This window comes from Oncorhynchus clarkii, chromosome 5 (genome assembly GCF_045791955.1).
Source record: "Oncorhynchus clarkii lewisi isolate Uvic-CL-2024 chromosome 5, UVic_Ocla_1.0, whole genome shotgun sequence".
Taxonomy (NCBI): Eukaryota; Metazoa; Chordata; class Actinopteri; order Salmoniformes; family Salmonidae; genus Oncorhynchus; species Oncorhynchus clarkii.
This window is the reverse complement of record NC_092151.1, coordinates 79741178-79752029: the sequence shown is the minus strand read 5'-3', so window position 1 is coordinate 79752029 and position 10852 is coordinate 79741178. Positions and strand designations below refer to the sequence as shown.

At 45.9% G+C, this 10852-nt stretch overlaps 1 protein-coding gene across 1 annotated transcript in view; it reads left to right on the top strand.

Annotated features, from left to right (window-relative positions):
- Nucleotides 1-5119: 5119 nt before the first annotated feature.
- LOC139409422 (solute carrier family 22 member 23-like) overlaps nucleotides 5120-10852 on the top strand; it is a 44753-nt gene continuing 39020 nt past the window's right edge. The window contains exons 1-3 of the mRNA XM_071154563.1: nucleotides 5120-5611; nucleotides 8109-8212; nucleotides 8694-8848. Coding sequence (XP_071010664.1) covers nucleotides 5135-5611; nucleotides 8109-8212; nucleotides 8694-8848 — 736 coding nt within the window. The 5' untranslated portion in view covers nucleotides 5120-5134. The remainder of the gene's footprint in view (nucleotides 5612-8108; nucleotides 8213-8693; nucleotides 8849-10852) is intronic.

Below are 10852 nucleotides of genomic sequence, written 5' to 3'. Positions count from 1 at the left end.
TGCTTCCATTCAGCCACAAGAGCCATAGTGAGGTCGTGCACTGATGTTGGGCGATTTGGCCTGGCTCACAGACAGCTTTCCAATTCATCTCAAAGGTGTTTGATGGAGTTGAGGTCAGGGCTCTGTGCAGGCAAGTCAAGTTCTTCCACACCGGTCTTGACAAACCATTTCTGTATGGACCTCGCCTGTGCACAGGGGCATTGTCATGCTGAAACAAGGAAGGCCCTTCCCCAAACTGTTGCCACAAATTTGGGAGCACAGAATGTCACTCTATGCTGTGACGTTAACATTTCCCTTCCCTGGAAATAAGGGGCCTAGCCCAAACCATGAAAAACAGCCCCAGACCACTATTCCTCCTCCACCAAACTTTACAGTTGTCACTATGCATTCGGGCAGACATGGAATAATGTGTAGAATTGCAGGAAATTAACTTAAACTGCTAAATTTGTTCAACGCCAATAAGAGGGGTATGAACAGTCTGGGTTTGCATGGGTTGTGAGGTGTGGGTTTGTTACTACGCCGATAAATAACATCCATCCAGACCTTTGCCACCTAGTCTAATAAACACGAGGGGAGACAGAGAGCTGGTTTCAAGTGCAGGGCGCAGCAGGGGTTTATTGCAAAGCACCACAGGAGGAGGCAGGTAGCTGGGTCCAGGGGTAGGCAGAAGGTTATACACAGGGGGGGGGGGGGGGGGGGGGGGGGGGGGGGGTCCAAAGGGAAATAGTACAGGCAGGGAAAAGGCAAGTAATGTAGTCCGGGAGATCAGGCAATCAGTAGATAACAGGAAATCCGGTAGGCTAAAGTACAGGAAGGGAATAGGCATCGTTAGTGAGGCAGGCACAAACTATCATACACGGGAGGAGTGATTCACCAAAAAAACAAAATTGCGCTCTGAAAGATGTGTGTCACAAAACAAACAAGCAAAGGCTTGTGTGTGGTAATAACATACAGGTGTGTGAACAGGTGATTAGAATTCAGGTGATTGGGATCTGGAGAGTGAGCTGCGTTCAGGGGATCTAGGTGTTTGAGAGTGTGAGCTGGAAAGTGGGCTGGAAAGTGAGCTGTGTTCAGGGGATCTACGTGTTTGAGGGTGTGAGTTGGAAGCAGACGTTACACCTAGGAAATTTGTGTGACTGGACCTTCTCAAATAGTACTTGAGTACCCCTGTCCTAGACGTTTCCACTTCACAATAACAGCACTTACAGTTGACCGGGACAGCTCTAGCAGGGCAGACATTTTACGAAATGACTTGTTGGAAAGGTGGCATCCTATATCGGTGCCACGTTGAAAGTCCCTGATCACTTCAGTAAGGCCATTCTACTGCCAATGTTTGTCTATGGAGATTGCATGGCTGTGTGTTCCATTTTATACACTTGTCAGCAACGGGTGTGGCTGAAATAGTCGAATCCACTCATTTGAAGCGGTGTCCACATACTTTTGTATATATAGTGTATGTATTTTATGAGATAGCACAATACTTTTTCAACAGTTTCCTCAAACCTGTTTTGAAAGGCAAAAGGTAAGCTAAAACTTCACAAGAGAGATGAATCAGTCTGTTGGCATCTTTATTCACAAAGCATATCAAGTAAATAACTGAAGAGGCTATTTTAGGCTTAGGAGTTAGGTTTAGGGTTAGGGTTATTAGTTATGGGTCCCCACTTGGATAGTAATACCAACATTGTGTGTGTGTGTGTGTGTGTGTGTGTGTGTGTGTGTGTGTGTGTGTGTGTCGTTAAAATCTAAATTCTTGGCTCCCCTTAAATCTGAACTCAGCCCCTGAGTGACTTCCAAGAGGTTAGGAATCACCATAAAGGAGAACCTTGTATCCTAGGTGACCTCTAGGTGACCTTCCTGAGGCCGAGGGCCAATTGCTGTAAATTCAGCCATCAGTGGTTTCAGATGATAAAGACATCTAATATACGGCTCACTCTGACCCAAGTGGTCTTGACAACCTTGATTAATGTTTTGATCAGGGGCCTGGAACACTTGGAGAACGAACAGATAAGTACGAGTATTTACGCCCGCCTGCCCTTGAGGAGGTTGGAAGATTGCTACAAACCTCTCAGAGGAGCGTGTCTGTCTTCCCATATGCAGATGTCTGTCTATTGTTTGTCTATTGAACCTGTAAATATAAAAGTATTTCACCTTATTTTTTCATTCAGCAATTTCCACACCTTGGGCAAATTCACGATTCCTGACAATGTGTGTGTGTGTGTGTTTGTGTGTGTGTCAGGAGTGAAGGTATACAAGGGTGTGGTTGGGAGACAGTGATATGTGACACACACTTCTCCTCCTCCGCTTCCCCCCCTCCTCCCTCCCTCTGTCTCTAACCCCCTGAAGGAATGTCTGGGTAAGCCAGCGGCCGAGCAGAGGCGAGGTGCTTGTGTGTAGGTGAGAAATGAGTGAGGGCTGAGCACATGTTCTCATCTCGCTGTGAAAGAGCCAATCACACTCCGGATACCACCTCGATGTCATAGCGATGTCATGCCGACACCAATAAATGAAGAATCAGATCAGTCTGTTGTTTTATATTCATAACATCATTACATACACATGCTGTCAAAAAGTCACTGACTACTGGCTGGCTGATGTAGTTTTTTTCCAGCGCTGAGCAATAGTCAGGCATTCAGAAGCAATTCACAAGTTTTCAATATCGGGTCAAGTTTTGCCCCATAAATCTATGAAGAAATGTATATTCTAATAATGTACCAATGCAATCAAATCAAATCAAATCAAATGTATTTATATAGCCCTTCGTACATCAGCTGATATCTCAAAGTGCTGTACAGAAACCCAGCCTAAAACCCCAAACAGCAAGCAATGCAGATGTAGAAGCACGGTGGCTAGGAAAAACTCCCTAGAAAGGCCAAAACCTAGGAAGAAACCTAGAGAGGAACCAGGCTATGTGGGGTGGCCAGTCCTCTTCTGGCTGTGCCGAGTGGAGATTATAACAGAACATGGCCAAGATGTTCAAATGTTCATAAATGACCAGCATGGTCCAATAATAATAAGGCAGAACAGTTGAAACTGGAGCAGCAGCACGGCCAGGTGGACTGGGGACAGCAAGTAGTCATCATGTCAGGTAGTCCTGAGGCATGGTCCTAGGGCTCAGGTCCTCAGAGAGAGAGAAAGAAAGAGAGAAAGAGAGAATTAGAGAGAGCACACTTAAATTCACACAGGACACCGAATAGGACAGGAGAAGTACTCCAGATATAACAAACTGACCCTAGCCCCCCGACACATAAACTACTGCAGGATAAATACTGGAGGCTGAGACAGGAGGGGTCAGGAGACCTATCGCAATGATTGTGAGATTGAGAATGTGAGGGAGAAGACACTACCTTGCTGGAGAGCCATATGGTTCTGTTTAGCTGTGCTACTAGCCTACTGTTACTGCTGTATCCTAACTAGTGAAGGTTATGATGAGGTTCTACTGCCTCCATGTTCACTACAGTAATACTGCATCTTTACAGCGCTGCAGTGCAGGATGGGGAAATAGAATATGCCATATGACTTGACATGTCATCAAATCATAAAATGGTGTGTTGTTTCACATTAAATGACCTAGATATCGTGCAGTCGGATTGTGAAGCAGATAATGTGGAGAAAACTGGTGTTTTCCTCAAGTACATCTATTATATGACCTCTAATAATCATCACTTCCTGGCACACCTGAGCTATGGTGACCATTACATTAGTAATTTCCCTAGAAATTTGCCAAATTCAAGCCTGGGTGTAACGTTCAACTCATCCATGTCTCCCTGACATTTGAGCAAATAACATTTCACACCGGGAACAAATTAGAGGAGAGAAAGTGATGCATCAGATGAATTCTAAAACAACAGATTACCATACTTCTTGTCAAACCTTGAGCAATGCAAGGATTCTTAACAGATTTTGATCATTTGACGCCCTCTGGCGAAGGACTACCCACACATCACCCTGCGGAGGAAACAATGTCATAATTGTACAATAGGCTGCAGCTGCAACCCATCTGTGTGACAGGCTATTGTCATCTCCAGAAATGCAAACGTTATTATATATTTATGAGTCAGACATTCTGACATACATAATAAACGCAGCTGTATGGAGTGTGTGGGGGCGGGGCGGGGGGGGGGGGGGGGGGGGTAGCCTGTGCGAGTGAGGCTTTAATTGACACAAATCCTCATTGCCTCCAACACATCTCCAGTTAATCTCTAAATCTCACCTAATTGACGATAAACATGAACTGTGTAGTATTTCTCACAAACCCGTGTTATTATTTTGAGGGAAAGGGGGCAGGTGGTAAACAAAGGATATCTTTGTCGCGGTTTCGGTAGGCTACGGCACCGATGTCCAATTGCGCGTCAATGGTGCAATCGCCCCGTGAACACGGACCAATCACAGCGCGCCGAACAACGGCGAAGGGCGGGGCTTGATTCTCCGAGACTGGGTGCACCGCACAGTTTAGCCTACACCACCGATTACCAGCGAAACGAAGCGGGATTGGAGTGTGTGGTCGACTTGTTCAAAGCCAAGTGTATCCGAACGGAGAGACCTGGACGAATATTCATTGAAATCAAACGGTGATCTCATATTGGATGGGAGCCGTATGATATATAGGATAGACCTAACGGTTGGTTCTGTCTGCAAACTGCAGCAATGACCACCACAACCACCACTATACCTGCGAGGGGTCAAGGACTTGGCAGGTGTGTTACCTGTGGAGCGCGTGGAGGGGCTAGCAAATGTGCCGATCAGTCACCCACACCTCTTTGCCTGTGTGTCTAGTTTAACCCCACATGGATGGATGCTATCCCGTTGGAACACAAAGACCTTCAGCATGGTGAGCATGCCTGCCTCTCCGAGCCCACACCTTGCCGGTGCCCTCGCCGCAGCTTCGCCCTGAGCCCCAGGCTCCACCTGAAACCGTCATTCGGTCAGCCTATTCTAACCGGAGCACCATGGTGAGACGAGCAACCACTCGGTAATCTTCCAGAGGACCCCGATTCAACTCTCATTCTTCCCCAGTCTTTGTTGTATACATTTTGTCTGCCTGCGCTCTGGGTTTCCTTTGTAACACAGGGTTTACGCAGAGCCGAGTGGACAGGGCAGCAGAGCTCCAGGGGTTTGGCAGTTCTTTGTTGTCGAGATGGCAGCGGGACCAGAGCGGCCGGTGGCAGAGGCGCAGCAGCAGGAGCGGGACCAACCGCCAATTGAGAACGGCTTCGTGTCGCTGGAGCAGACACAGGCCCCCAGGCTGCTGCCGCACGTCGACGGCTCAGTTCTACCGTCTCTCGGGGGGTTTGGGAAACACCAAAAGCAGCTCGTGATCCTGACGTGGATACCGGCTTTATTTATCGGATTTAGCCAGTTTTCGGATTATTTCCTTTTGGCCCAACCGAACGGCACGTGCGTACAGCCTCTGGTCAACGGGAGTAATTGGACCATGGGATCTTTAACGTTACCGGTGACCGTAACGAATGGTGGCATTGGTACACTCGTGCCTTACCTCCCCCTAGACAATGGCACAAGAGACGGTGTCGGTGACAGCGGTGGCATGCAATGCGCGTGTAAGGAGTGGAAGCTCGAACTGCAGACTGGACTCAGTCAGAACGTGGTAACCAAGGTAACAAGTGTGCACCAGATGCCATACCTCCCCTCTGACTGTTTCGGCATCTGAAAAAGCTGAACAATCATCAGCATCACTAATAGCGCATCCTATGCAGCTATGGGGCACAAGCTGGTCTCAGTGGAGTTTAGTCTACCCAGCACCATGGACAGTACATACACTCTGCCAATGTTCCATTCTGTACATTCTGTGCCATAGGCCTACTGTAAGACAAAGCACAGTTTGCCCTCAGAGCATACAGTATCTGGTGCCCACTCATTTTCAAACCACTTTCATATCTCAGCTGACCCCAGTTGGCATGATCAAAACACACTACACTTTGGAGTATAACAATCCATGCCAGCTAATTGAATTAATCCTACTGTGGTGTTGCCTATTATAGGCCACTCTGTGATACTGATCAGAGCAGAGGATGTGATTATTGTACAATCCATCATAGAAGAAGAGTAGGTGTAGCAGTCTCTTTTGACCCCCAACGCATTGACCTGCATCTGAGCAGGTTTGACAAAATAACAATTCAATCTAAAACAGGTACCTTCTTATATGAGATTAAGTTTAACTGTGTGTGTTAGTATGTGTGATCCTTTCTTAGTGTTTTATTGTGTGTGTGTGCGTGTGTTCAGTGCCAGACATCTGTTTTTTCAGATAATGCTGGGTTTAAATAGCCCGTTGATAAACCTATTACAGTAGACTTATCAATCATACCCGATGCTCATCTCTCTCTTCTCTCTTGCCCTTTTACTCTCCTTCAACCTCTCTCTTCCCTCTTTCTCTCTCTCCCTATCTCTTCCTTACTCTCTCCAACCAAGTTGTGCTTCAGGATCTTTTAGTTTTATCCCTAACAACTTATATGATTACTCTTTCTCTCGTGTAGTTTGCTGTGTGATACTGTATCATGTTGTTGATAAACATGTACAGTATTTATGTCCCTCTCATTCTCTTTCTCTCCTGTTATTTGGTGTATTATTACTTATAACCTCAGCAAAAAAAGTAACGTCCATTTTTCAGCACCCTGTCTTTCAAAGATAATAAGTCAAAATCAAAATAACTTCACAAATCTTCATTGTAAAGGGTTTAAACACTTTCCCATGCATGTTCAATGAACCTTAAACAGTTAATGAACATCCACCTGTGGAACGGTCATTAAGACACTAACAGCTTACAGATGGTAGGCAATTAAGGTCCCAGTTATGAAAGTTAGGACACTAAAGAGGCCTTTCTACTGACTCTGAAAAACACCAAAAGAAAGATGCCCAGGGTCCCTGCTCATCTGCGTGGACGTGCCTTAGGCATGCTGCAAGGAGGGATGAGGACTGCAGATGTGGCCATGGCAATAAATTGCAATGTCCGTACTGTGAGACGCCTAAGACAGCGCTACAGGGAGACAGGACGGACAGCTGATCATCCTCGCAGTGGCAGACCACGTGTAACAACACCTAAACAGGATCGGTACATCCGAACATCACACCTGCGTGACAGGTACAGGATGGCAACAACAACTGCCCGAGTTACACCAGGAACGCACAATCCCTCCATCAGTGCTCAGACTTTCCGCAATAGGCTGAGAGAGGCTGGACTGAGGGCTTGTAGGCCTGTTGTAAGGCAGGTCCTCACCAGACATCACCAGCAACAACGTCACCTATGGGCACAAACCCACCTTCGCTGGACCAGACAGGACTGGCAAAAATGCTCTTCACTGAAGTGTCGCGGTTTTGTTGCCTGAGGGGTGATGGTCGGATTTGCGTTTATTGTCGAAAGAATGAGCATTACACCGAGGCCTGTACTCTAGAGCGGGATCGATTTGGAGGTGGAGGGTCTGTCATGGTCTGGGCCGGTGTGTCACAGCATCATCGGACTGAGCTTGTTGTCATTGCAGGCATTCTCAATGCTGTGCGTTACAGGGAAGACATCCTCCTCCCTCATGTGGTACCCCTCCTGCAGGCTCATCCTGACATGACCCTCCAGCATGACAATGCCACCAGCCATACTGCTCATTCTGTGCGTGATTTCCTGCAAGACAGAAATGTCAGTGTTCTGCCATGGCCAGCGAAGATCTCAATCCCATTGAGCACGTCTGGGACCTGTTGGATCGGAGGGTGAGGGCTAAGGCCATTCCCCCCAGAAATGTCCTGGAACTTGTAGGTGCTTTAGTGGAAGAGTGGGGTAATATCTCACAGCAAGAACAGGCAAATCTGGTGTAGTTCATGAGGAGGAGATGCACTGCAGTACTTAATGCAGCTGGTGGCCACACCAGAGACTGACTTTTGATTTTGACCCCCCCCCTTTTGTTCAGGAACACATTATTCCATTTCTGTTATTTCACATGTCTGTGGAACTTGTTCAGTTTATGTCTCAGTTGTTGAATCTTGTTATGTTCATACAAATATTTACACATGTTAAGTTTGCTGAAAATAAACGCAGTTGACAGTGAGAGGATGTTTCTTTTCATGCTGAGTTTATTTAATACATATATTTCCCACTTCTCTCTCTGCAGTGGAACCTGGTGTGTGATTCGGCCTGGAAGGTTCACATCGCCAAGTTCTCTCTCTTAGTGGGATCTATCTTCGGCTACCTGGTGATGGGCATCCTGGCCGACTGGTACGTGATCCAGCATTCTCCTTCTCCATTTTGTGTCTTTGTGTGTGACAGTGGAAATTCCGCTCCAACCGGGGCGGTAACTCACAACTACCCACAGCATAACGAAACATACTCCACAAACAGTGTCAATACCACTGACCCATAAAAAGCCAAGGCATATCTGGATCTGGGGTGACAGTACTTCTAGGTCTCAGCAAGGTAGTAGTGATGCACTTAGCCATCTGCTACATGTGTTCTGATGTCTGTGTCTGCATCCCCACTCCCCCAGGCATCCGAGAATAGACAGTGTCTTATGAAAAACTCCCACAGATCTCCCTGTTGAGTTGTCTGTGGGATGAGCTGTAGCTATAGCAACAGAGACTACTCTGACCCAATGATCTGCTGACCTCTAACCCAGGATCAGGTTGTAGACCATTGGATTAATTTCTCTTTCCATTTCAAATTTTCTCTCTCTCTCTCTCTCTCTCTCTCTCTCTCTCAGGTTCGGTCGACACCCTGTCCTGATAGTCTCGGTGCTTTTCATGTTGGTGTTTGGTTTGAGTGTAGCGTTCTCCTTCAACGTGACCATGTTCAGCACATTACGTTTCTTTGAGGGCTTCTGTCTGGCTGGCCTCACTCTCTCCCTCTACATACTGAGTAAGTACACCTCCACTTCCTGGTATCTACTTCTGTTGTCTGTCAAAGACTGCCCAGGAAGCACAATGCATGGTCTTTCTAGAACGTAGGGCTCTACTCCACAAACTTCCTTTTCCTCTTCCCCCACATCACTCCACCTCGAAGGTAGTACCTCACTTCTCTCTCACTCAGCTTTTTCACACTATTCCTTCACCTCTCTCCACTCAACAAACCTTCTCTGGTGTGTTGCTAGTCGTCCTTGGATGATGATGTGTCTCCTCCTCTCTGTCACATTGTCACCAGTCTCACCCCATGCTGCTCAATTCAATTTCAATTTAAGGGCTTTATTAGCATGGGGAAAATATGTTAACATAGCCAAAGCAAGTGAAATAGGTAATAAACAAAAGTGAAATAAACAATAAGCAATACAAATTAACAGTAAACATTTCACTCAGAAGTTCCAAAATAATTAAGACATTTCAAATGTCATATTATGTCTATATGTACAGTGTTGTACATATATTTACAGTGTTGAAGTACAAATAGTTAAAGTACAAAAGGGGAAAAAAAATAAACATAAATATGGGTTGCATTTACAATGGTGTTTGTTCTTCATATGTTGCCCTTTTCTTGTTGCTGTGATGGCACACTGGTATTTCACCCAGTAGATATGGGAGTTTGTCAAAATGGGGCTTGTTTTCGGATCTGTGTAATCTGAGGGAAATATGTGTCTCTAATATGGTCCTACATTTGGCAGGAGGTTAGGAAGTGCAGCTCAGTTTCCACCTCATTTTGTGGGCAGTGAGCACATAGCCTGTCTTCTCTTGAGAGCCAGGTCTGCCTACGGCGGCCTTTCTCAATGGCAAAGCTATGCTCACTGAGTCTGTACATAGTCAAAGCTTTCCTTAAGTTTGGGTCAGTCACAGTGGTCAGGTATTCTGCCACTGTGTACTCTCTGTTTAGGGCCAAATAGCATTCTAGTTTGCTCATTTTTTTTGTTAATTCTTTATAAGTTATTCTGTTTTCGTTTTCTCCTGATTTGGTTGGGTCTAATTGTGTTTCTGTCCTGGGGCTCTGTGGGGTCTGTTTGTGAACAGAGCCCCAGGACCAGCTTGCTTAGGGGACTCTTCTCCAGGTTCATCTCTCTGTAGGTGATGGCTTTGTTATGGAAGGTCTGGGAATCGCTTCCTTTTAGGTGGTTGTAGAATTTAAACAACTCTTTTTTGGATGTTGATAATTAGCTGGTATCAGCCTAGTTCTGCTCTGCATGCATTATTTGGTGTTTTACGTTGTACACTGAGGATATTTTTGCAGAATCATTTATGCAGTCTCTCCATTTGGTGTTTGTCCCATTTTGTGAATTCTTGATTGGTGAGCGGACCCCAGACCTCACAACCATAAAGGGCAATGGGGTCTATAACTGATTCAAGTATTTTTAGCCAGTTCTTAATTGGTATGTTGAATTTTATGTTATTTTTGACGGCATAGAAGCCCTTCTTGCCTTGTCTCTCAGATCGTTCACAGCTTTATGGAAGTTATCTGTGGCGCTGATGTTTAGACCGAGGTATGTATAGTTTTTTGTGTGCTCTAGGGCAACGGTGTCTAGATGGAATTTGTATTTGTGGTCCTGGCGACTGGACCTTTTTTGGAACACCATTATTTTTGTCTTATTGAGATTTACTGTCAGGGCCCAGGTCTGACAGAAGATCTAGGTGCTGCTGTAGGTCCTCCTTGGTTGGTGACAGAAGCACCAGATCATCAACAAACAGTAGGCATTTTACTTCAGATTCTAGTAGGGTGAGGCTGGGCGTTGCAGACTGTTCTAGTGCCCTTGCTAATTCGTTGATATATAATGTTGAAGAGGGTCGGGCTTAAGCTGCATCCCTGTCTCACCCAACGGGCCTGTGGAAAGAAATGTTTGTGTTTTTTGCCAATTTTAACCGCACACTTGTTGTTTGTGTACATGGATTTCATGATGTTGTATGTTTTTCCCCCAACACCACTTTCCATCAATTTGTATAGCAG